This window comes from Pelodiscus sinensis, chromosome 19 (genome assembly GCF_049634645.1).
Source record: "Pelodiscus sinensis isolate JC-2024 chromosome 19, ASM4963464v1, whole genome shotgun sequence".
In the NCBI taxonomy this organism is placed as follows: domain Eukaryota; kingdom Metazoa; phylum Chordata; order Testudines; family Trionychidae; genus Pelodiscus; species Pelodiscus sinensis.
Genome location: NC_134729.1, coordinates 3,551,381 through 3,576,739, shown reverse-complemented (window position 1 = coordinate 3,576,739; position 25,359 = coordinate 3,551,381). Strand labels below are relative to the sequence as shown.

At 57.3% G+C, this 25,359-nt stretch overlaps 2 protein-coding genes across 6 annotated transcripts; both read left to right on the top strand.

Annotated features, from left to right (window-relative positions):
* The first annotated feature begins 3,637 nt into the window (after window positions 1-3,637).
* On the top strand, window positions 3,638-9,441 carry LOC102453351 (17-beta-hydroxysteroid dehydrogenase type 6-like). 2 transcript variants are annotated; one of them, XM_075901843.1, is made up of 5 exons: window positions 3,638-3,812; window positions 4,325-4,725; window positions 5,425-5,683; window positions 6,253-6,416; window positions 8,935-9,441. In XM_075901843.1, the coding sequence occupies exons 2-5, from the start codon at window positions 4,413-4,415 to the stop codon at window positions 9,153-9,155; spliced, it is 957 nt and encodes a 318-aa protein (XP_075757958.1). In that variant the 5' UTR covers window positions 3,638-3,812; window positions 4,325-4,412; the 3' UTR covers window positions 9,156-9,441. The 2 variants fall into 2 exon arrangements, with proteins under 2 accessions (XP_075757958.1, XP_075757957.1); XM_075901842.1 differs by having other exon boundaries at window positions 3,641-3,812; window positions 4,404-4,725.
* A 4,618-nt stretch (window positions 9,442-14,059) lies between these two features.
* LOC102454079 (retinol dehydrogenase 7-like) lies at window positions 14,060-21,253 on the top strand. Of its 4 annotated transcripts, XR_012896620.1 has the most exons (6): window positions 14,060-14,209; window positions 16,544-16,974; window positions 17,393-17,651; window positions 19,373-19,536; window positions 20,010-20,648; window positions 21,054-21,253. XR_012896620.1 is itself a non-coding variant. In XM_075901849.1 (5 exons), exons 2-5 carry the CDS (start codon window positions 16,662-16,664, stop codon window positions 20,225-20,227), a joined length of 954 nt encoding a protein of 317 aa, XP_075757964.1. In that variant the 5' UTR covers window positions 14,060-14,209; window positions 16,544-16,661; the 3' UTR covers window positions 20,228-21,253. The 4 variants fall into 4 exon arrangements, 3 of the variants coding, with proteins under 3 accessions (XP_075757964.1, XP_075757966.1, XP_075757965.1); XM_075901849.1 differs by having other exon boundaries at window positions 20,010-21,253; XM_075901851.1 differs by lacking the exon at window positions 14,060-14,209 and adding an exon at window positions 14,311-14,510 and having other exon boundaries at window positions 20,010-21,253.
* Window positions 21,254-25,359: the final 4,106 nt, after the last annotated feature.

The window sequence follows — 25,359 nt, the reverse complement described above, 5'->3', positions numbered from 1 at the left end:
GCAGCAGCCCAGCACCCAAGTCCGGAATAAAATGCAGCCTTCCCAATGCCCCGGGCAGCGCTCTAACCAGTAGGCTGCACTCCCAGGTAATGCCCCTTCCCCGTCCTTCAAGCAGGACCTTAAAGAGTGCAATCATATCTCCCCTCAGCCTTCTTTTGGCTAAGGCAAACAAGCCAAGCTCCTTGAGTCTCCTTTCATAAGACAGGTTTTCCATTCCTCGGATCATCCTAGTGGCCCTTCTTTGTACCTGTTCCAGTTTGAATTCATCCTTCTTAAACATGGGAGACCAGAACTGCACACAGTATCCCAAATGGGGTCTCACCAATGCCTTGTATAACGGCACTAACACCTCCTTATCCCTACTGGAAATACCTCGCCTAATGCATCCCAAGAGCATATTAGCCTTTTTCATGGCCATGTCACATTGGCGGCTCATAGTCATCCTGTGATCAACCAGGATTCGGAGGTCCTTCTCCTCTTCCGTCACTTCCAACTGATGTGTCCCCATCTTATAACTAAAATTCTTGTTATTAATCCCTAAGTGCATAACCTTACACTTCTCACTATTAAATTTCATCCTATTGCTATCACTCCAATTTACAAGATCATCCAGACCTTCCTGTATGATATCCCACTCCTTTACTGAATTGGCAATACCTCCCAACTTTGTGTCCTACGCAAACTTTATTAGCACACTCCCATTATTGGTGCCGAGGTCAGTAATAAAAAGATTAAATAACATTGGTCCCAAAACTGATCCCTGAGGACCTCCGCTAGTAACCTCCCTCCAACCTGACAGTTCACCTTTCAGTGTGACCCGCTGAAGTCTCCCCTTTAACCAGTTGGTTATCCACTTCTCAATTTTCATATTGATCCCCATCTTTTCCAATTTAACCAATAATTCCCCATGAGGTACTGTATCAAATGCCTTCCTGAAATAGAGATAGATTAGATCCACTGCATTTCCTTTATCAAACAAATCTGTTACTTTCTCAAAAAAGGAGCACAGGTTGGTTTGGCACAATCTACCTTTTGTAAAACCATGTTGTAATTTGTCCCAATTGCCATTAACCTTAATGTCCCTAACTGCTTTCTCCTTGAAAATGTTTTCCAAGACCTTGCATACTACAGATGTCAAACTAACAGGCCTGTAGTTACCCGGGTCGCTTTTTTTCCCTTTCTTAAAAATAGGAACTATATTAGCAATTCTCCAGTCAAATGGTACAACCCCTGAGTTTAGAGATTCATTAAACATTTTTGCTAATGGACTTGCAATTTCATGTGCCAGTTCCTTTAATATTCTTGGATGAAGATTATCTGGCCCCCCCGATTTACTCCCATTAAGCGGTTCGAGTTTGGCTTTTACCTTGGATATGGTAATATCTACCTCCATATCCTTAGTCCCATTTGTTATGTTACCATTATCCCTAAGCTCTTCATTAGCCTCATTAAAGACTGAAGCAAAGTATTTGTTTAGATATTGGGCCATTCCTAGATTATCTTTAACTCCATCCTTAGTGATTAGTGGTCCTACTTTTGTTGTTGTTGGTTTTTTTCCTATTTATATGGCTATAAAACCTTTTACTATTGGTTTTAATTCCTTTTGTAAGGTCCAACTCTACCTGACTTTTAGCCTGTCTCACTTTGTCCCTACATGCTCTAACCTGAATAAGGTAGCTTTCTTTGCTGGTCCCTCCCATCTTCCACTCCTTATATGCTTTCTGCTTTTTCTTAATCACATCTCTGAGATGCTTGCTCATCCAGGTTGGTCTAAAACACCTGCCTATAAATGTTTTCCCCTTTCTTGGGATACAGGCTTCTGACAGCTTCTGCAACTTCAACTTAAAATAATCCCAGGCCTCCTCCGCCGTTAGATCCATAAATTCTTTAGTCCAATCCACTTCCCTAACTAATTTCCCTAATTTATTAAAATTAGCCCGTTTGAAATCAAAAACCCTAGTCTCAGATTTCTTTTTGTTTATCCTTCCATTTAGTTTGAACTGAATCGGTTCATGATTGCTCGAGCCAAGGTTGTCCCCTACAACCATTTCTTCTATGAAGTCCTCACTACGCACCAAAACCAAATCTAAAATGGCATCCCCCCTTGTTGGTTCAGCAACTACTTGATGAAGGAATTCATCAGCTATTGCATCTACGAAAATCTGAGCCCTATTATTATTACTAGCACTTGTTCTCCAGGCTATATCTGGAAAGCTGAAGTCTCCCATGATTACGCAGTTTCCATAAGTATTTACTTCATTAAAAACATTAAAGAGGTCTCTATCCACATCCAAATTAGATCCCGGTGGTCTATAGCACACCCCAAGCACTATTCTAGGGGAGGATCTAATAGTTTTCTTCCCCAATGTGTTGTTTGCCCAGATAGACTCTGACTTCTCCATTCCATCACTTTTTATTTCTTTACAGTCTACCTCATCATTGATATACAATGCTACTCCACCACCTTTACCTTTATTTCTGTCTTTCCTAAACAGCACATACCCTTCAATACCTGTACTCCAGTCATGCCTAGTATTCCACCATGTTTCTGTTATTCCTATAATATCTGGTTTCATTTCCTGGACCAGTAGCTCTAGTTCTTCCTTTTTGATACCTAGGCTCCTCGCATTGGTGTACAAACATCTTAATTTTTGCTGTTTGGCCTCACTCACCCAATTTAGCATGGACGTTGTACCTTCATTTTGACCTATTAGACTAGTATCCACTCTACCCTTCCTCCTTATGTCCATTCTCCTACCCCTGGCTATACCCTTTCTTGCTGTTTTCCTCCCTCTCAATGCTAAACTCCAGAGTAGAGATTACCTGGACATCTCCCAACCGTCTCCCCCAAATTCCTAGTTTAAAGTTCTTTTAATCAGTTTAACCATCCTAGAAGTCTATTTCCCTCCTTACTTAGATGCAGTCCATCCCGAGAGAACAGTCCTCTCTCCGTGAATGCCTCCTAGTGGCCATACATCCCACAGCCCTCCTTATAGCACCACTGCCTGAGCCATCTATTGATCATCATAATCCTATCACACCTTAGCTGCCCTTCGCTAGGAACAGGCAGAATCCCACCGAAGATCACCTGAGCCTCGATTTCCTTAAGCGTCTTCCCCAGCCTGGCATAGTCTCCCTTGATTCGTTCCAGCGAGAATCTAGCCGTATCATTTGTTCCTACATGAAGGATGATCAATGGATTCTTTCCTGCTCCCGTTAGGATCCTCTTCACCCTCAGTTCCACATCCCCTATCTTAGCACCTGGCAGACAGCACACCCTTCTGTTCTCTGGATCAGCTCTGGTCACAGGCCTGCCTCTTCTTCCCAATAAGGAGTCCCCAATCACGTAGACCTGCCTTTTCCTGGTCACGCTGCCATCGACAGGTTTTGTTCGTCTTCAAGGTGCTGCTAGACCATTCGTTGTTAAGTTTCACCTGTTACAGAGTAACTCGGCTACTCCTCTGTTCTTTTTCTCAGTAAGTCTGGGGTCAGCACAAACCAACACCCCCCTTTGGTTTAACCCCAGAGAGAACCTTGCTCCCTGGGGGCCTTTCTTCCCTTTCCATATTCACCGCCCCCATTCAGTGCACAGACTAAGCCAAGTTCTGCCCCGGGGGCGTGGTGAGTCCTTTCCCCAGGGTAGCTGCACTGTGTCCATCCAGTCTGAAGTCCAGAGCTCTCTGGAGAGCAGGCGGACCTGGCGGGAGCTAGAAGGCCCGTGGAGATCTTGCTTGCAGGTTCCTGGCTGACGGCAGAGCAGGAGCTTGACAGGAGCAGAGTGGCTGGTGTCCTTGGTGGTGCATTGATACAGGGTAGGAGGCAGGACTGGCTCGGAGCTGCTGGCCAGAGCAGATTTCGAATGCAGTGTGTCCTGGTTTTGTGCAGGCTGGCGAGGGTTAATAAAAATGGGTGGGTTCTCCCCTGGCTGGCCTCTTCTCCGGTCATCTACCTCCATGCCCAGCGGCTGTAAATTGGCCCCAGTTTGGATCTGGTTTCATGCTGGTGTCAGTGGTGACGCAGAGCAGGAGCAAGTCGGCTCCGAGGGGGTGAAGTTGGCAGCGTTCCTGATGAGAGGGCTCTTGGGGGAATCTGGACCCCAGCAGCCCAGAGGGAACTACTCTGTGCTCAGCACAATTGGAAATACGGCCCGTGTTCAGATCAGGCCGGGGGGAGCCGAGAGCGCTGGAAAATCCGGCTCTTTTGCCCCCCAATCCTGTATTTTTCTAGTTGCAATTGAATACATTGGGCCGTGGTGCTCATGAATCATTTGGCTGTTGCGTGCATGCTTCTAAGCACTCCTGTGTTACAATACTCTGTTAAACAGCTGTGCCGACCCACCCCAGAGCTGGTTGCATTCCAGTCAAGCATTGCCTCATCTGCTGGGTTGATTGATTTGTTTGCAGTGTGGGAGCATGTGGCTGTACCTGGCTGCCCTACTGGGGCTGTACTTCCTGCGCCGATGGTACCGGGAGCGGCAGACTGTGGAGAACCTACGAGAGAAACACGTCCTGATCACCGGCTGTGACTCTGGCTTTGGAAACCAGCTGGCCAGGCAGCTGGACGCACGGGGCCTGCGGGTGCTGGCAGCTTGTCTCACCCCGCAGGGAGCAGAGAAGCTGAGGCAGGCGACCTCGGAGCGGCTGCAGACGGTGATCCTGGACGTCACCCGCAGCGACAGCATCGCCGCCGCGGCCGCCTGGGTGAAGGTGCAAGTGGGGGACAAAGGTGGGGCCTCTAAATCCTCCATCTGCCCCATTGTTTTCTCCCTGCCTTTCCAGGGACAGCTCTTAGTTCGCACAGGCTGGGGCGGTGCTAATGCAAGAAGCAGAAGAAGAGCGAGAATTCCAGGCTTTTATTCCCATCCTGGGGGGAGAGAGTGGGGTCTAGTGGTTAGAGCAGCAGGAGCTGGGAGCCAGCACTCCTGACTTCTATTCCAATTGTGGAGGGACGGAGTGGGATCTAGTGATTAGAGAGTTGGAGCTGGGAGCCAGCACTCCTGGCTCCTATTTGTGTCGCTGGAAGGGATGAGAAGGGGGGTGTATTGGGGGCTGGGAGCCAGGACTCCTGGCTCCTATTTGTGTCACTGAAAGGGATGAGAAGGGTGGTGTTTTGGGGGCTGGGAGCCAGGACTCCTGGGTTGTTCCTGTCCTGGGAGAGGCGTAGGGGTCTAGTGGTTTACAGCAGAGAGGCAGGGCCCAGTGACACAGGCAGGAAAGCCACGATGCCGGATAAGCCCAGCACGAGGCAGATGGTCCCAGGCCACGCACAGAGAAATGGCCCTTTGGCAGCTGCCCCACGTGGTGGAGCGAGGCCGGGATGGGGGTGGGTTTAATTGCCAGGCATGGATGAACATTGGTGCTGTGAGGGGATTTCAGATCCAAAGGGGAGCCCCCCACATGCTCGTTCACTGTCTCGTATTCCCAGGGCTGTGGGGTTTGGTGAACAATGCAGGCGTCGTCCATCCCGTGGCCCCCAACGCGTGGCTGACCAAGGACGATTTCCTCACGGTGCTGAACGTGAACCTGCTCGGCCTCATCGAGGTGACCCTCAGCCTCCTGCCCCTGGTGAAGCGAGCCAGGGGCCGAGTTGTCAACGTGGCCAGTATCCTGGGCCGCCTGGCCTTCTACGGAGGGGGCTACTGCCCTTCCAAGTACGGCGTGGAGGCGTTCTCCGACAGCCTCAGGTACCCACGCGAGCCGGCCCCACCTCGGCCAGCAGGGGGCAGGCGTTTCCATAGTGATTCCGGGGACCTCTGCCTTTGGGGGCCTGTCCTGAAACCCCTTTAAAGGGACCTGATTCCCAGGGACCTGGGGAGCGAGCTCCTTTGAGGCAGGGGCGTGGGGACACTGTTCAAAGGGGGGGTGTTCTGCCCCTTCGCCCCTGTCCAGCCCCATCCCCAGAGCACGTGGGGCAGGAGCCGTTATCCTGGGGGCTGTGTTCTCGGCCGCCCCCTAACTTGGGCTCCAGCACGCAGGGCAGCAGCTGAGAACTTGGAGAAGCCATCAGGACCCCAAGTGCTGGGCTGCTGCCCCCCCGCCTCTAGTTCCTGTGCCTATGCGTCCCCTGTCATCCTCTCTAGTCCACCTGTTCCTGCCAGGTGCTTTGACTGGAAGGGGCCCCACTCAAGAAATGTTGGGCCTTGTTCCTAAAAGTGGAGTTGTCGGGACCCCCAAAATCGGAGGCCGGCCCGAGGGGGCTCCTGGAATCCCGCGGTGTAGCCTGGCTGGTGGTGACGGGCTCGTCCCGTTCCAGGCGTGAACTGCAGCCCTTCGGCGTGAAGATCGCGATGGTGGAGCCGGGCTATTTCCGCACGTCCATGACGGACGTCCAGCGCAACCTGGAGTGTGTGGAGCAGATCTGGCGCCGTCTCCCTCCCGAGACCAAGGAGAGCTACGGGCAAAGCTACTTCGACAGCTGTGAGAGAAGGGGGCACCTCTGGGCAGAGACCGGGGTAGAAGCAGCCAGCCCATAAGAAATCTCGCCATCTCCTCCGAGGAGCGCCCGGCGCTGCTGGGCTGGGGGGTTGGCCTTTGCATGCAGCCGAATTTCTGCAAAGGGCGCTGGGCGGCTGGAATGAACTCACCTGCTAAGTGTTAGGGCGGGGAGGCTGCCCCCTGTACGACGAGCACACACTGTGTAGTTGTGTGGGCAGAGCCTGCGCTGTTGGTAGCTAACGGCGACGCTCTGATTGGCGGGGCTTTTGGGGCCAAGAACACTAAGGCGGGGAGGTGTCAGGACCTCTGGAAATGTTAGCCGCTCCCCAGCGAGTCAGCCCCTTCCACTAGGGCCGTGGTCACCAACCAGTAGATCGTGAGCTACCGGTAGATCTCAGGGTCTCTAAGAGTAGCTCTTGAGCCCTCTCTGAACTGTGCACCTGCGCAGGACATTTACATTAGATTTCCTCATTTGAGGAGCAGCTACTCACTGAGCAACAACACAGGTGAGTAGCTGCGAGGAATGGGGGGAGCTGGGAGGTCGGGAGGGCTGAAACACCCCAGCCAGCTGACTGTGGCTTTCACAGCTGGAGCTAGGCGCAGCCTCCCTGGGCTGAGCGCAGGGCAGCCGAGCTGGAGGGAAGAGAAGCAGCTGCCCATCCAGCTGGCCATGGCGCTCAGCCAGGGTGCACCACGCTCCACATGGGCTGGCGCAGAGGAGAAGCTGCCTGGCCTGCTGGCTGTGGCATTCAGCCCAGAGGAGGCTGAACCGCGCTCCAGCTGATTGGGCGGCTTCCCCTCTGCGCCTGCCCACGTGGAGCTTGGTGGCACCCTGTCTGAGCGCCATGGCCAGCTGGCCGGACAGCCGCTTTTCTTCGCTCCAGCCCGGCTGCCCTGCGCTCAGTCCAGAGGGAGCGCGGGTCGGAGGCTTCCCTCCGTGGCTGGTGTAGGGAACTCCCTGCCCCCAACCTTGTTCCCTCTCCTCTGCCCCAAACTTGTCCCCCGTCCTCCTGGCCCCCTGTTCCCTCTCCCTTGCCCCCCCACCCCTCTGCAGAAACCTGCCCCCCTCTCCCCGCAGAAACTTGTCCCCCAGCACCCTGCCCCCCCTGCAGAAACCAGTTCCTTCTGGCACCCTGTCTCCTACTACAGAAACCTGTCCCCCTGCTCCCCTCTGCAGAAACCTGTCCTGGCACCCTGCCCCCTCTCCCCTGCCCCCACTGGCACCCTGTTCCCTGCCCCAGAACCCACTAGCACCCCTCCCCAATACTGTGTCCCCTGCTCCCAAATGACTTTTCTATGGGTCAGTGACCCCTGACTCAAGGCAGGCTCCCTGCCATTCTCATAAATAAAGACAATGCAGAAACTTTTTGTGTTTAACACAGTATTCTATTTAAAAATGAAGCCTGGCCAACAAACTCCCAATTGGGGCCAAGCCCCCATCTGGCCACAACCACTCCTGCACTTCCCCTTCCCCAGACCCTAGCTCTGAGCCTATCAAACACTGGATCCTCCTGCCCTCAGCCCCTCACATACCCCAACCCAAATTCCTGCACCCTCACATCCGCAAGCCTGTGGCTTGCTTAGTATCCCGACACCGCCCAGCCTGGAGCCCCCTCCCCGAGCCAGTGTCCCCTTCTCCACCTCCTCCTGCATCCAGATTTCTTCCCAGAGCTTGCACCTCTCACCCCTTCCCACACCCAAATCCCTCATTCCCACCCCAGAGCCTACACACCCTGTCTCAACACAGCAAGGGGCCAGCTAGACTGCAGGAGTTTTTCAGGATTCTGCAGATATCCCAGAAAAACTCTTCTGCATCCAGCGTTGAGTTAGTTCTTCCGCTTTTTTTATATTCCTCTTTCCACAAGGAATAAGGTGGCTTCCAAAACAAGGGTTTTTTTTTCTGACATTTGGTCCAGTGTAGACAGGCCAAATGTTGGAAAAACCTCTTCCTACAGAATAATAATAATAATAAAAAAATAAGTAGTAGTATAAGGATTGGGGATAGCAAGAGATGGAGAGGAGGAGACTAGAGAGGGCGGGGCTTCAAGGAAGGGGCGGGGCGGTAGATCTTGGCTTGGTCTGTCATTTAAAAAGTGATCTTGGGTGTAAAAAGGTTGGAGACCACTGCATTAGGGGATTCCTCAGTGTTACGCCCTGATATGGACTGGAAATTCAGGTCCCAAGGAGTCATCATTATGCTTCAGAGTTAACGGGCCAATGCTCTGTATGGCGTTAGAGCTATGGATGCAGGGTGCCTGCAGACTCCTGAAGGCAGCTCTGTGCCGGGTCGACACTTGGGTCCCCGTCGGAGTATTTCTTTGCAGCCATACACCTAGAATCTTAGTCTCCCTCCCCTCCTACAACTGGCTGAGTCCTGCTGAAGAGGAATCTGCCACTGGGGCCACACAAGCAACCCAGATGCAGTAGCCAGCTGCAGTGCCCAGGCTGGCGGCCCTGCCTGGGGCCCTGGGACTCACCTGTGCCTGTTTTCTGCTTACAGGCCAGAAGCTCTTCAGAGAGGCCCTCGTGACGAGATGCAGCAGCAACCTCTACCTGGTCACCGACTGCATGGAGCACGCGCTGACGGCCCGCCACCCCCGCACCCGCTACTCCGGGGGCTGGGACGCTCAGTTTTTCTACATCCCCCTCTCCTACATGCCCACCAGCTTGGCAGATTGGGTGCTGACTCGGGACCTGCCCCGTCCCGCCCAGGCCATATAAGTGCGTGGAGGAGAATGAAGAGGGGGCAGGGAAGGGGGCAGCCCAGGAGAGGAAGAAGTTGGGGAATTGAGAAAGGCCCAGGTGCAAACAGCAGCTTTCCTGGGGCTGCCCCGACTGCCTGTCTGCACCTGACGTCTGTTGCTGTAGAGTGGCAGCTCCTCGGGGCCGGGTGTGTCTCTTTGCTGTGTGTTCGTACAGCTCTGAGCACCGGGCAGTTTGGTCCTTGAGTGAAACCCCTGGGGGGCACCCCTGGAATAGAGCGAATAAAGACATTTCCCGATCACTCCCTCACTCTCCCTTGGCTCCTTGGTTCCTTCTCCAGATTGCAGCATTTGCTGCGCTTTAATAAAACCGAGCAAGTCACGCCCTTAGAGCACAGAGCACTGCGCAAAGGAAGAGTGGGGCAAGATCCCACTTCTACGTAGGGGAAACCGAGGCATGGGGGGGAAGGGGAGACTCCTGCACTTCTGTAATTCAGGAGGTTCTGAGAGCTCCACCAAGTGGGTCGAATCTGGGTAAATTGCTTAGTGACAGTGTGACTTACAGGCATCAAACCCATCACACTGAGCGTTTCTGTTCACCACACGAATGACCAAGACTTGATATACACAGTTCCCTCAGACCCTCCAGTTCTCCCCTTCCGCTCCCAGCACTGCGCTTACACAGATGAGAGGCGAGGAAATCCAATCTCACCAACTCCGCACAGGTTCTCCCGATCCCAAGAGCCAGCCGCAATCCCAGGTCAACGTGTACCTCGGAACTTACCCCACAGAGCCCTCCGGGCCGATCCTTTAGACTCGAACATCTCAAGGTTTATGAATGAAAAGGAAGAAGAGGTGGAGAGTCAAGTCATGAAAGGAGTCACGTTACCTGCAGAACTGCAAAGGTCTCAGTGCAGGCTTGTGGCTGAAAAGGGCGAATCCGATGGCTTAAAACAAGTCTCTGGATACATCCTCTGGGAGGATGGGTCCTCAGCCCTTCCAGGCGTCCGTTGCTAGCAGAGATCCTTCCGCGGGGATTCGCCAGGTTGAAGACCAAACGGAGGAGCCTTGAGGGCCTTGTTGATCCACTGGCCCATGTGGAGGGAATCCCATTGTTCCGGCTGTGGGAAAACATGTGTTTGTCACATGAGCAAGTGTGACGGACCGGGCCGGGTCTGGGCACCGCTGTGAGCATCCTCTCAGGGTGAATTCCTCAACTTCGGGGCTCCTTACAGCCCCCAGACTGGAGACCTTCCCAAATAGGCCACAAACCAGTCCCACAGAGCGCTTCAGCTGCCTGCCTGAAGCCTCACGAGCAAAACCCCTCCGACACCCCAGCAATATCCGTGCCCCAGATGGCCCCGTGCCTCATACATCGGTGAGGGGTTTTAGAGCCCAATCCCACCTACCCCGAACAAGTTCTGTCCAGTTCCAAGAAACTAGCCACGGATCCCAGGTCAAATTATCCTCTGGATCTTACCCACACGATCACGCTGAGCCAATCCTTTAGAATCTAAACTCTAAGGCTACGTCTACACTGGCCCCTTCTTCAGAAGGGGCATGCTAATTTTGAAAGTCAGAATAGGGAAATCCGCGGGGGATTTCAGGTAGGAATAAGAGATCCTCTGGAAAAGGGCTTTATTCCGGAGGATCGGGCCAGTCTAGACGCTTTTTTCCGGCTTTTCCCCAAGCCGGAAAAAAAGCGGCGGCCATGTTTATTTAAATCCCGCGGGGGATATTTAAATCCCCCGCGGATTTCCCTATTCTGACTTTCAAAATTAGCATGCCCCTTCCGAAGAAGTGGCCAGTGTAGACGTAGCCTAAAGGTTTATTACTACAAGAAAGAAAAGCATGAGAGTAAGGTTGTTAAAGTATCCTACATTACATGCATCGAATCTCCCAGTTCTCGATGCAGGCTCGCAGTGGAGATGTTATGACGGCTAGCTTAAAAGTCTTTGGTGTACATCCCACATCAGGATGGGTCCACAGTTCTTTCCGGCTCCTTGCTCCCTGCACTCTTGCCTCTGGGATGAAGAGCAGAGCTGAGCACCAAGATGGAGTCGGCCACGTGGCATATTTATACCCCCTCCTGGCTTCTTCCAAGCTGGAGAGAGTCACTTGGCCAGTGGCCAGGTGTGTCTTTGGCCTCCAGAAGTTCATTGTTCCCTGGAGCTTTGCTCGTTAGCAGGTCCATGGGCAAACATTCCCGGCCCATTGCTTTGCCTCAGAGAATCTTTCAGCATCAACGCAGAGTACATATTTCTAACTTCACACACAGACATTACACAGGTATATGAATAGCATATATAGAATCTGCAGACAATAAGCTTTCGTTTGACACCTTACATGGCCCCCTTTGTATCAATTTGTGGGGCAAACACCCCCCCAAGGGGTGCAGCAGTGATCTGGCTGCTCCCCTTAAAATCCAGAAACGTGACATCAAGTCTCCTGTCCAGGCAGGACTCCGCGCTAGTTAGGCAGCCGCTGTCCCTCCCGTGCTGCTCTGAACATTCACAAGTCCCGCCGATGTGGCTCGGCAGCACCAAACGTGCATTGTCGGTCAAAGTAGGTTCCCGTCAGAATCCAATAACGTCGCCACCTCCACAACCCAACCGCTGCCCTGTCTCCTGCACCCTCCCCGCATCCCCAGTCCCTGCCCCGAGCCCTCCACGTCTCTCAGCTGCCCATCCTGAGCCTCCAGCATTTCATCCCACATTTCTTGCAGGTACTTACATTTCTTGCAGGTACTCTCCTCTCGCCACCCTCCCCCTGCATCCTGTGCCCTGACTCCCTCCCTGCAGTGGAGGTACCTGTAAGAGATTTACATTACTTTCACCCCTGCCCTAGTGCCAGCACCTATGCAGTCTATGCTGTTGTGAAAGTAGAAACAATTATACTGTAAGAAAAAGATGAATTGTGCTGTAATAATGGAATAAGTTGAAGGAATTCTGTTTGTCTTTTTAAGAGGAAGAAGAAAAGTATGTTAATGTTGATTGTAGGTATGCAGATCAAGGTGCTAGCCAATTTGGGCCTGAGTTTAACAGGAAAAGAAACATTAAGTGTTAGGAAACAATTCCAGATAATCAGGGAGATAGAGCCAGGAGATTGCTGTGTGCTTAATATTGAAATGAAGAGTACTTGAGTAGCCTCACACTAATTATGTGAAGTTTTGCCCCCCTTTTAATCCTGTTAATTTTGGCTTCCTTTTGACTGTATAAAATCAAGGGGTTTGAACCTTGTAGGGTTCTCACATTTTCTCCATGCATTTTAGCAAAGCTTTGCTGAAATAAACAGAGCAGTCTGCCAAATCTGTGAGTCCTGTCTGACTTTGACACTGTGCTTCGAACCCTCAACAGCTTCCGCTGAGCAGACACCGCCCCCCTGCTCCTCCGAGGCTGCAATAGAAACCCCTCCAGCAAGCTCAGTTACCGTGCGATGTTATGACCCGCTTGCCTGTCGTGCCACACGGACTCGTCGGCTGCTCACCAGGGTTACGCTGCAGGAGCGCAGAAGCAGGATGCGGCTGCACGTGCCAAAGGGCTGGGGATGCATTCGGGAGCTAAGGAAGCAGGGCCAAAATGCAAAGCCAGCCGGCTGGGGCCTGTCAGATCCCAGGCTTGGCCATAGGGTTGCGTCATGCTTGACATGAGTAAGTGACCGAGGAATGTGCCGCTGCACAAACCGACGGGAAAAGACGTGATGATGGGGTGTAGTGTGAAAAAGGAGCCACAAAAGTCGTTTTCGTGACACATACCTGGTAGTCACCCCTTTCCTAGTTGCGGGCTATTTGTTGTGCAAAAGAAACTAGGAACAACCCTTGCAAACTAAGGATGGTAAGGGACAGGCATTTTGCTAATTGTGTAGTCGATACAATTTGTATCATAGAATCATAGAACTGGAAGAGACCTCAGGGGGTCATCAAGTCCAGCCCCCTGCCCAAGGCAGGACCAACCCCAACTAAATCAACCCAGCCAGGGCTTTGTCAAGCCGAGACTTAAAAACCTCTAGGGATGGAGATTCCACCCCCTCCCTAGGGAACCCATCCCAGAGCTTCCCCACCCGCCTAGGGAAATAAACTGGCCACTGGGATTGTGCTGGAGGTGGGCGCAGTGGCTGAATCTTTCCCTCTCCCTGCCGGACTCATAGGCTGTGTCTAGACTGGCAAGTTTTTCCGCAAAAGCACGTGCTTTTGCGGAAAAACTTGCCAGCTGTCTACACTGACCACTTGAATTTGCGCAAGAGCCCTGACGATCTCATGTAAGATTGTCAGTGTTCTTGTGCAAATACTATGCTGCTCCCACGCGGGAAAAGGCCTCTTGTGCAAATGCTTTTGCGCAAGAGGGCCAGCGTAGACAGCTAAAAACTGTTTTGCGCCAAAAAGCCCCGCTGGCGAAAATGGCGATCGGGGCTTTCTTGTGCAAAAGTGCGTCTAGATTGGCACGGTGCTTTCACGCAAAAGCATCCGTGCCAATCGAGACGCTCTTTTCCGCAAATGCGTTTAACGGAAAAACTTTTGCGGAAAATCCTGCCAGTCTAGACGTAGCCATTAAGAGAAAGCGCCCCGCAGCCATGTTTCTGAGGGGCACGCAGGGCAAGCTTGGCGGGCCAAATCCCGCCCACGGGCCATATTTTGCCCAGGCTTGTTTTATTAGGATGTCAGATCGGGAGGTGGGGAGGGAGGATCTCGTGTCAGAGCCTGCTGGGGTCTTTCCTAGGCGGCTTTGCCACATGGTCAAGAGGACAGCACCAGCCCAGGAAACACTCTAGATTTGCAGCCCGTCCCGCCCATTCCCGGGTTCGCCGCGGGAAGGGTGCCACCAATAAACACGGCACTGCTGCCCTCCCAGGATGCAGTGAGCCGCTGTTCATCACAGGCAGGACTTTGCCCCTGGACTTTCCACCTCCAGCGGGGACTCAGCCTCCAGCCAAGGTCCCCCTGCCCGGCTGGGCCCCGCAGGGAGGCGACTGTGTCTCACCAAGTGCCAGATTCTTCCAGTTTGATTTCTAAAGTCAACAGTTCCCCAGCGCACAGGCTGACCGGGCTGGGACTCAAGATAAGCAGAGACTTTGCAGGTAAACATTCCCCGTCCCTTCTGGATCCTGAGCTGCACCTGGGAGTGGGCCTGGTTCCTGCGGTCCCCCCTTCCCTGGGTTGTTTTTTCCTTGGCAGGCCCACCAATGAGAGAACAATTTCCCGGGGGCCCAGGTGGTTGCAAAGGGCCGTGGGGCTGCTGCTCCTCACAGCAGGGCCGCCCTGGCTCCGGGCTGCACCCGCCCGCACCGTCCCTGCGGCCCTGGGGAGCGGGGTGTGTGTGCGACTCTCTTTCCCTGCGCTGAATCCAGGACATCCGGTTGCATTCTAGCAAGTACAATGGCAAGTGAGCGCACGGTTCTTCACATTAACCTCGGGTGGCCAGAGTCCTACGTTCTCTTTACGGCTTTCGGGTTCAAACTGGGTGGGTGTCACACACGCTCTCCCCATCGTTCTTGGGGTTCACCCCAGAGTGTGGCCAGCAGCAGCAGGTGAGCACTGGGCAGGAGGGGAGGGGAGGGGAGTCGATTCCAGCCACAGGGAAAGAGGTGTGGGGAGGATGGTCTTGCAGGGCCCACCTCTGCCCCCTCGCCCCTGCTCCCCTGTGGCTGGAAGCAGCTTGCTCCTCTCCTGCCCACACAGCGTCAAAAGGCAGCGCACCCCCTCCAGGCTGCTGCTGGCCACCAGTGTCACCCAGCTGCCTCCCGGGCAGTGGCTACGGCGCAGGCAGGAAGGGGTTAAGCTCCAGCGGGGTGAGGATGCCTAGGGGCCGGAGGGGGCCGGTGAAGAGGGTGCTGAGCCCCTGGCCCCGGGCGGCAGGGGAGGCTGCAGGTTCGGGGTGTGAGCAGGCTGGAAATCGCTCCCCCCTCCCGCCTGCTGCTCCAGAGCTCAGCTGGGGGGCAGAGGCTCCCCCGGGCCAGCGCTGTGTGGGGCTGGGGTGCCAGCGCAGCCAGAGGGAGTGCGGAAGGAAGGGGGGGGGCGGCCAAACCGTTGGCGAGCTCAGTGTGCCGATCGGGGCCAGTTCTCCCTGAGCGCGGGGAGAAGACGGTGCCTGCCGGTGGGGGCGGGTACGGAGGAGCAGCAGAACCCACCAGCTCTGACGAGGGGGAGACAGAAAATACGGGACAATCTGCCCGTGTTTAAGAAAAAGTCAGGCTATCGATGGGGGGACGGGACGGGGGGGGGGGTCTTTAACGAGACATCGGTCACCGTGGGGTTTTCAATGCTGCTTGTAAGTCTTAGAACTGGAGCACGGGCTGTTGGGACTCTGGAAGCGCAGGAGGCAGGAAGGCCGGGGGAGGAGATGGGCCAGGCTGAGGGAGGCTACAGAGGGGAGCAGCAGCAGCTTTGGAAAGGGGTTTCGCCTTTGGTAAATAAAGGCCTGCTGAAGCGTGTTACTACCTTGCTTGCGTGATACAACAGTCGCCCGAAGGGGGGTGTCTCCCACGGTGCCCCCACCCAAATGCCGACTCCCAGCTTTTTGTAGCAGGAAACCGAGGCCAAGGGGAGCTGCGGGGTGTGGTCTGTGGGCAGGGGTGTGTGGAGACCGCCCCATCCCGCCCCCTGACCCCCTCCTGCACCCTGCACCCCGAATCCCCTCCTGCACCCCCTCCTGCACACTCTCAGAACCTGCACCCCCCACAGCCAACCCCCTTCCTGCACCCCAAACCCCCTCCCTGAGCCTGCACCCCACACCCCTCCCTTTGGTGAAAGTGAGCGAGGGTGCGGGCGTACAAGTTCTGGTGGTGGGGGGGGATGGAGTGAGCGGGTGCGGGGCCTGAGAAAGGGGCGGGGTCAGGGCCCTTTGGGTTTGCACAGCCAGACGGTTGGCACCCCTGCCGGGCAGACACGTACTGTGCTGCGAAAGCCTCACGCAGCCGGTCTGCCAGCAGCTCGCTGGGCACCAGCCAGGGCAGGTGCAACCCAGCCAAACGCCTGGCAGATGGCCTCGGCACGGGGGGCAGCTTGGACCGTGCCCCCCTCGGGGCCTGGCATTGCCTTTGGCGCCCTCCTGCCCCCAGCTCCCCTTGGCCTGGCCCACGCCAGGTCTCCCACTGCCAATCCACACGGGGGGCTGTGCCCGCCTGTCTCCCGCTGCGAGGCTGCCAGAGCTGCCTGACACAGGCGGCAGCAGCCGCCTTCCCTCTCTGCTGTTCTTTTCGCCCCCACCCTGCTGGGTGTGCCCACCTCGTGCGAGCCCTCCGAGACCTGCTTGTGCTGTACGCGCAGCAGCAACCCCGCAAGCTCCCACCGCCAAAGGACAGGGAGCGGCCCCTTTAAGGCCAGCCCAAATACCATCCCACAGGGATTGTCTCCTGCAGAAGGGAGACGGGGAAAAACCTCCCTTCTTTCCTCCCGGCCTCTTCAATTCCTAGGAACCCTCCCTGGCGTGGGAACCCCACACTAAGTTGCATTGCCGAGCGCTGACACCTGGGATTAACACCCGCCCTTACTCCGTGGGGCTTCGTCCGCGGCCGGAGCCCACCTGGGAGCATGTGGCTGTACCTGGCCGCCCTGCTGGGGCTGTACTTCCTGCGCCGATGGTACCGGGAGCAGCAGACTGTGGAGAACCTCCGAGAGAAACACGTCCTGATCACCGGCTGCGACTCTGGCTTCGGGAACCTGCTGGCCAAGCAGCTGGACGCACGGGGGCTGCGGGTGCTGGCGGCTTGTCTCACCCCGCAGGGAGCGGAGCAGCTGAGGCAGGCGACCTCGGAGCGGCTGCAGACGGTGATCCTGGACGTCTCCCGCAGCGACAGCATCGCCGCGGCGGCCGCCTGGGTGAAGGCGCAAGTGGGGGACAAAGGTGCGGCTTGGACCAGCGGGCTGGGCTGGCATCCTGCACCCTCTGCCGGAGGTTTCCCCAGCCTTGATTCATGTCCTGCCGGTGGCAGAGGCCACAGCAGGGCAGTGGGTAGCACAATCCCCAGGTTTCAAAAGACGCGGGGTGGTGGCGTGGTGGGTTTGCCACCAGAGCTGCCCTGGGGGGCTCTGTATCAGGGTGGGGGTGGGGGAGGGCAGGATGGAAGGTAGGGCCCAATACTCCAAGCGCCCCAGAGTAGGGATGCAACGGGGCCCTAGGTACCTTCCCCCGGGCCCGGGCGCGTCAGTTTCCGCTGAAAACCCCGGAGAGCAATTGGGTGAGGGAAAAGATCCCCATGTCCTCCTGCTCCGGGGAGGCTGGGAGGAGATTTACCCCTCGCTCTCCCTGTCCCCTCTCCCAGGGCTGTGGGGCCTGGTGAACAATGCAGGGATCATGGGCAAATCGGCCCCCAACGAGTGGCTGACGAAGGACGACTTCGCCACGGTGCTGAACGTGAACCTGCTCGGCCCCATCGAGGTGACCCTCAGCCTCCTGCCCCTGGTGAAGCGAGCCAGGGGCCGGGTCGTCAACGTGGCCAGCGTGATGGGCCGCCTGGCCCTCTTTGGAGGGGGCTACTGCCTGGCCAAGCATGGGGTGGAAGCGTTCTCCGACAGCCTCAGGTGCGAGCGATTCGGAGCCAGGCCCGCCGCCCTGTCCTCCCCGGGGGTGGATTTGGCCCAGGAACACTGGGGCAAGTCCAGTGAGTCTCTTACAAAGTCTGATGCCCTGGAGAATGGGGTGGGAGGGGGAGGGCACTAAGGGGGGGAGCAATATAGGAAGGGGGGAGTATGGTGGGGGGGGCCAATATGGAGGGGGCTGGGCCTCAGCAGGGGCGGGGGCTTTCTTAGCCACGTCTGACAAAGCGGGGAGTGTGTTCGTTCTGTTCGCTTGTGATGCAGCATGTGATTTCCACTGCCCTGCTCAGTCGTAACTCAGCGTGCCTCAGTTTCCCTGGGCACGCTACCGGGGCCTGGGTTGCGATGGGAATTCGGGGGGTGACTCTCGCTGAGGGGTTATGAGCCTGGGAGGGGAGGGTGACCGCTTTTGCTGGGGGAGCCGGGCCCAGGAGGGGGCTGGAGCCGGTTGCTGAGTGTGTGAAGGAGTCTCAGTTGGCTCCGCCCCTTCTGCCCAGGCCACGCCCCCATCGTGGAAGAAAGCAGGCGCTGGAGGGGCAGCAATTCTCCACCCCCAGGACACCTCCAGCAGGGCCAGGCTGGTGCTCTGGGGGTGGAGCGTGGGTGCTCTGGGGGCGGAGCGTGGGCACTCTGGGGGCAGAGCGTGGGCGGGGCCAGGCTGGCGGTTTGGGGGCGGAGCGTGGGTGCTCTGGGGGCGGAGCGTGGGCGGGGCCAGGCTGGCGGTTTGGGGGCGGAGCGTGTGCGCTCTGGGGGCGGAGCGTGGGCACTCTGGGGGCGGAGCGTGGGCAGGGCCAGGCTAGCGGTTTGAGGGCGGAGCGTGGGCGCTCTGGGGGCGGAGCGTGGGCGGGGCCAGGCTGGCGGTTTGAGGGCGGAGCGTGGGCGCTCTGGGGGCGGAGCATGGGCGGGGCCAGGCTGGCAGTTTGGGGGCGGAGCGTGTGCGCTCTGGGGGCGGAGCGTGGGCACTCTGGGGGCGGAGCGTGGGCAGGGCCAGGCTAGCGGTTTGAGGGCGGAGCGTGGGCGCTCTGGGGGCGGAGCGTGGGCGGGGCCAGGCTGGCGGTTTGGGGGCGGAGCGTGTGTGCTCTGGGGGCGGAGCGTGGGCACTCTGGGGGCGGAGCGTGGGCAGGGCCAGGCTAGCGGTTTGAGGGCGGAGCGTGGGCGCTCTGGGGGCGGAGCATGGCCGGGGCCAGGCTGGCAGTTTGGGGGCGGAGCGTGTGCGCTCTGGGGGCGGAGCGTGGGCACTCTGGGGGCGGAGCGTGGGCAGGGCCAGGCTAGCGGTTTGAGGGCGGAGCGTGGGCGCTCTGGGGGCGGAGCGTGGGCGGGGCCAGGCTGGCGGTTTGGGGGCGGAGCGTGGGCACTCTGGGGGCGGAGCGTGGGCAGGGCCAGGCTAGCGGTTTGAGGGCGGAGCGTGGGCGCTCTGGGGGCGGAGCGTGGGCGGGGCCAGGCTGGCGCTTTGGGAAGGCAAGGCCTCTCCCTGCCTAGCATACCGGCCGCCCATGCCCAGGGCCCTGGCGCTGGGCCTGTTCTCCCCAAGATGGATAGCACTGACAGCTCCCGGTGCCTGTGCTGACAAGTCTGCTCTGTGTCCCTGTGAATTAATCAACTTTCTGTTCTCCCTGCCGGCTGAGTGGCGCCTCTGGGTGCGGAGGGGGGGTGCAGGGCCCAGGAACCCCCCCACCCCTCAGTGACACCCCGTCGTTCTGTTCCAGGCGGGAGCTCCTTCCTTTCGGAGTCAAGATCAGCATCATAGAGCCGGGCGCCTTCCAGACGCCCATCCTAAACGTCCAGAAGGTCACGGACATGATACAGGAGGTGTGGGACCGGACCCCTGCAGAGGTTAAAGAGGCGTACGGGCAGTCCTACTTCGACACCTGTGAGTCCACCGGGGGAAGGTGCCGGGGCTGGACGAGGGCAGGGGACAGACGGACAGGGGGCGGGTGGGGCTAGACCATGGGTTCGCAAATTGGGGGGCATGAAGAAATTCCAGTGGGGACACGGGGCAACCCAGCCACACACACCGCCATCAATCTCACCCCAAGTTTTGCTGCTATTTTTGGGGGGGGGGGCGTGAGGGTTTCCCAAAAATCAAAAAGGGGGCGTGATGCCGAAAAGTTTGAGAACCACTGGAGCTAGACATTTCTAGTCCAATGCCCCTGGAAATCTCCTGGCAGCTCCGGATCCTTTGCCCTTCGTGCGGCTGAGATTTCGGCGCCGGGGGTGCGTGTGCGATTTCTATCTCTGCAGCCGCTCCGCCGCTGGGGGAAGGGGGACTCGCGTGCTCCCCGCCCCTCTGGCTGCCCGTCCCCAGGCCTGACTGTTTTCCCGCGTGTCTCTTCCCGCCCACAGATCGCAAGGAGATTCTACAGCTGTTCACCACCGCCAGCCCCAACCTCTCCCTGGTCACCGACTGCATGGAGCACGCCCTGACGGCCCGCCACCCCCGCACCCGCTACTCCGGGGGCTGGGACGCCCAATTCTACTACATCCCGGTCTCCTACTTGCCAACCTCGTGGCAAGATTTCCTGGCCACCCGCCAGCAGCCCAAGCCAGCCCACGGCATCTAGGGGGCGTCGGCCGGGAAGACGTCCACGAGGGGAGGGGGCAGGATACTATGCTTGAAACTTGCGTGGCGCTAGCATGCTGGAATCAGCTGTGAAAGGACTTAATTCCCTGGCTTCAATGAGGTGCTGCCATGTGAAGGGGGCTTCCCGGAGGTGGCAGCAAATCGCAGGGTAACGTACCAGCTTCTGAGCTGCGGCATGTGATGGGCTTGGTCATAAAGATCCCCTGGAGACTGTCCCTGCATGTGCTGGAAGTACCCCTTAGCCTGGCTACCAGCCCGCAGGGGCGACCCCTCCCCTCTCTGTCCTGCACAGAGATGGGGGGCAGAACCCACAGCAGAGGCTCAGCCATGCCCAGCGGGACCAAAACTGCAGCTAAATCCATCTGGCCCTGGATAAAGCTTACACAGCGCACCGCTCATAGGCTACGTCCATGCCTCTGCCGGCAGAGGCTTGTAAATTAGACTTCCCGACATAGCCAATGAAGCAGGGATTTAAATATCCCCCGCTTCATTTAAATAAAAATGGCCGCCGCGCTGTGCCGGCTCAGCTGATGGTCGGCACAACGCGGCAGTCAAGACGCGGATCGGTCGCAAGGAAAGCCTTTGCCGACCGATCCCTTGTGCCTCATGAAACGAGGTTTACAGGCTCGGTCGGCAAAGGCGTTCCTTGCCGACGGATCCGCGTCTTGACTGCCGCGTTGTGCCGACGATCAACGGAGCCAGCACAGCGCAGCGGCCATATTTATTTTAATGAAGCCGGGGATATTTAAATCCCTGCTTCCTTGACTATGTCGGGTAGTCTAATTTACATGCCTCTGCCGGCAGAGGCATGTAGTCTAGACATACCCATACTGTGCACCTGCTTCCTTACATCCAGCGAGCCCTGTTACAGTGACAGACACTGGGTTTATTAATAAACAAGAGTATACAAAGCAGGGTGAAAGTGGCTATAAGCAGCAGCACACCGGGCAAAGTAAGTTACTCAGCAAAATAAAACAAAACGCACCAGCTCCGCTCACCACTCTAAGACACCGGTTACATGGACTGTTTCTCCTGAGTTCAGTGTCTTTCGCAGACTGGGAAGCCTCCCCGATCCTTCCCGGTGTTCAGTCTTAGAGGGTTCCAGCAGGCATCTTGGGTTGTCAGCAGGGGTGTCCTACATCCGGCAGCTGCCCCGATTGTTTGGCTTCCTGCCTTTATAGAGATTTTGCCCAAGGCGGGAATCCGTGGTGGTGACGTTGAACTTTTCTCACTTTCAGTGGGAAAGTGCAGTGCCCAAGAGGGGTCCCAGGCAATGTTCCCCTTTCCTGTGCGGTATAAATGTTGATCCGTGCACCGAGGCATGTGCAGATGCGCACCACCTGCAGAAACACCGGCTGCCGGTCGCTGTGGGCTCTCTGCTAATCAGTTGGGCGGCACCAGAATCACCCCTGGGTGTCTGCCCAAGCAAACAGCTTCCAGGCTGCCGTGGAGAATGTCCTTGGAGGACTCTCGGCCCCTGGGAGGGACAGGGCCAGAGGAAAACCAGCCCTATTTACCGATCTGTGACGTTCTCAAGGAGCCGTCAAGCTTCTGGGAGGCCCCTCCCAGCCCTCACCCTGCATGTCTACAGCAATAGCACAGGCTGAGGGTTCGCTAGGGGGCTGCACCCCTCACTGTGCTCGGCAGCCCCCCTCCTGCGGGGGTAGACAACCTGGCTCTCCCCCCAGCCACCAGGGAGAGCCGGGCTGCGGCCACGCCACCCCGGGCCCTTTCTCCCTCCACCCCGTGCCAGCCTGGGCCCCTTCTCCTACTCCCCACTGCACTAGCCCAGTCCCCCATTTTCCCTCCTCCTTTCTGCCCCTAAGGTTAAGCGCTGACCCAGGTTACCAAGGAAGCTTGGCGATGGGTATATATGTGTGTGTGTGTGTGTGTGTGTGTAGGGGGGTATGTGTGTAGGTGTGTGTGTGTGTAGGGGTGTGTGTTTGTGTGTGTGTATAGGTGTGTGTGTGTAATTGTGTGTGTGTAGCTGCATGGGATGTAGGTGTGTGTGTGTGTAGGGGTGTCTGAGTGTAGGGGTGTGTGTGTGTAGGGGTGTCGCTGTGTGTGTGTGTGTAGAGGTGTGTGTTTTGTGTGTGTGTGTGTGTAGGTACATGGGATGTAGAGGTGTGTGTGTGTGTGTTAGTGTTTGTAGGGGTGCGTGTGTGTGTGTGTAGGGGTGTCTCTCTGTGTGTGTAGGGGTGTGTGTTTTGTGTTTGTGTGTGTAGGTACATGGGATGTAGAGGTGTGTGTGTGTGTGTTAGTGTGTGTAGGGGTGCTTGTGTGTGTGTAGGGGTGTGTGTTGTGTGTGTAGGGGTGTGTGTTTTGTGTTTGTGTGTGTAGGTACATGGGATGTAGAGGTGTGTGTGTGTGTTAGTGTGTGTAGTGGTGTGTGTTAGTGTGTGTAGGGGTGTCTGTGTGTGTGTGTGTAGGGGTGTGTGTGAGTGTGTGTAGGGGTGTGTGTTAGTGTGTGTAGGGGTGTGTGTTGTGTGTGCAGGGGGGTGTGTGCGTCAGGGGGGCGGCTCCCTGCCCTGAGCGGTTTCTAAGACCAGGTAGGGCCCACCCCTCCCAGGTAGTCCCTTGGCGCCGCCCCCGCCCGGGGTCTCACTAATTCGCAGGGTTCCAGGCACCTCCGTGCATGTCCCTGGGGCTGGCTCGTGTCTAACCAGCAAGCAGCCCGAGTCGAGCGCCCCAGGACTCCCAGCCGGCGCCTGTCTCTGGGGCACAGACCCAAGGCGTGCCGGGCGGCAATGGGGCGGAGCAGAGCAGGCTGCTGGGGTAAGTGTGGGGAGGGGGGTGAGTTTCTGCTGTTGCCCCCAGCAGCCCCCTTGGGATTCCCCAGCTAGAATTGCTCAGGCGAGGGGGCAGGGAGCTTGGGGGAAGCGTGGAGAGGGGGCGGGGTCTGTAGGGGAGAGTTGCCCTTGGCCCCGCACTTGGGACGTGGTGGGGGGGCGGCCCCAGGCCCTGGCCCCCCCAGGGACAGCCCTGTCTGTGGCTATACAGCGCATACCCGCACATTGACAGGGCCGCGGCTCTCTGCAAAGGGGATGGCTGCGGGTTTGCAGGGCGCCGCAACGCAGCTGCTAACAGGTCGTCCGCAGGGGACGAACCAGGGCGGGGGGGCTGGCCACGTGGGGCCGAAGCAAGATCACCCCGGGGCCCTCGCCCGCCCTGCGTGGCCGCACGATCACCGCCCCTCGCCGCGGACGTGGGAGGCGGACGGTGCCCGGAGAGAATCATGCAGCTTGGGTGCGTTTCCCGGGAGGGATCGGTACCGGCAGCTCCGGGCCCCAGGGCGGAACGGGCCGTGCCCCCCTGCCCCTCCCCCACGCCCGAACAAGCCCCATGCCTGGCCTTTGGGCTGTGCCGCGCCCGCCCTGGCCCGTGTCCAGCAGCACGGGATGTGCGTGTCTTCACACCCGCCTGGTAGGGCTGCCAGCTGCCTAATCCCCTGCTCCACCCTGCCCCTGAAGCCGGGGCCCCGCCCCTGCTCTGAAGCCCCGCCCCTGCTCACTCCACCCCCCCTCCCTCTGTCCCTTGCTCGCCCCTAGCCTCACTTACTCTCCCCAGGTTGGGGTTGGGTGCAGGGGGACCGGGATCAGGCCCAGCTGGGGGACTCCAGATTCTGCCTGCGGGGTGTCTCCATCGCCCTCTATGGGGGAGGGGGTGTCTCCAGCAGTCTCTATGGGAGTAGGGGGGGTCTCCATCGCTCTCCAAGTGGAGACAGTTTCCATACTGTAGCCCAGTAGGGCTCTCGGTGGGGCTCCCCCCCTCTGGGTCCCCCCTAACCCTCCCCACTTACCTTGTCAAATCTTTTTTAACTTTTCTTTTCCCTTTGGTTTTGCGTCATGTCCATTTCACCCGGCCCGGCGCCTCTTCGCTTTCTTGTGCATCTCTCCTGCGGCCTGATTGCACCCTGCCGGTTCCCAGGGAGGCGGGTGAGAGCCCTGCCAGTCACAGAGGGAGGGCGGGGGCTCTGCCGGAGCTACTGAGGAGCAGCTCACACATTGTTCCTGGCTTTCCCCTACGGACGCTGGCCCGAGACAAGCTATCGCCTGGCTCATCCAGCACCTCGCCCGGCGGCCACAAGGCACCCCGCAAACACCAACCAGACCCACAGCGACGCAGTGCTGCGGCCGGGCCTCTGGGCTTTATTGACTTTGTTCCTATGCTACACTGGACTGTAATCATTCCCTAAGCTACAGCCGGGGACCAAGCTACCGCGGGTGAATTTCACCCTGACCAACCGGCATTCAAGGCTCTTCTTTACCCCGAAATGTACTTTTAGGACACTTGGCATTACAAACCCGCTCGAGTGATGCGACGGAGCATCATTTGCTCTCCGCCACCCGAGTTGGTCCTCCCCACGGTGCATCCTCTCCAGCAGTCCTCTCACACGGAATAAACCCCGCCCTGCAGCTTCCAGTAGGGAGGGCTCTCAGATTTATTAAAAAAAAAAGAAAATGCCCAGGGGAGGGGAGGGGCAAAGAGTTTGTATGAGAAGCTGTCATAGAATTCTCGAACCACAGCATCCTAGAACTGGAAGGGACCTTGTGAGGTCATTGAGTCCAGTCCTCGAGCACTGTCTCTAGACTAGTGTTTCTGTGGCTTACCGGCGTGCCGCCAGATAGTCGGAGGTGTGCCGCGGAGAACAGAATTCAAAATGGCCACCCTTAAAGGGGAAGGCGACCTTTTTTTTTTTTGTGCTCAACCAAAAATCCTTGGTGTTCCGCATAAAAAAAATTATTGTTTGGTGTTCCTGGGTCTCAAAAAGTTTAAGAAACACTGCTCTGGACCATCCCTGATAGATGTCTGTCTAACCTGCTCTTAAATATCTCCAGGGATGGAGATTCCACAACTCTTTGTCACAAGCAAAGAGTTCAGGACTTCCCCACAAAGGCGGGCTCTCGCTGGATTTCAGCCACTGAACCCAGACGCCTCAGTGTCCCGTCTGTAAAATGGGCACAGTCATTTTTTCATTTCTCCCACCCTCTGTCGGCAGGCTCTGTTTAGCAGGCCTACGTGTCGGTGCAGGGTGCAACTCAGCATCTGTGCAGGGCCCAGCCCGCTGGGACCCCGCCTGTGGTCCCACAACAAGCAGCAGCGGCTACATAG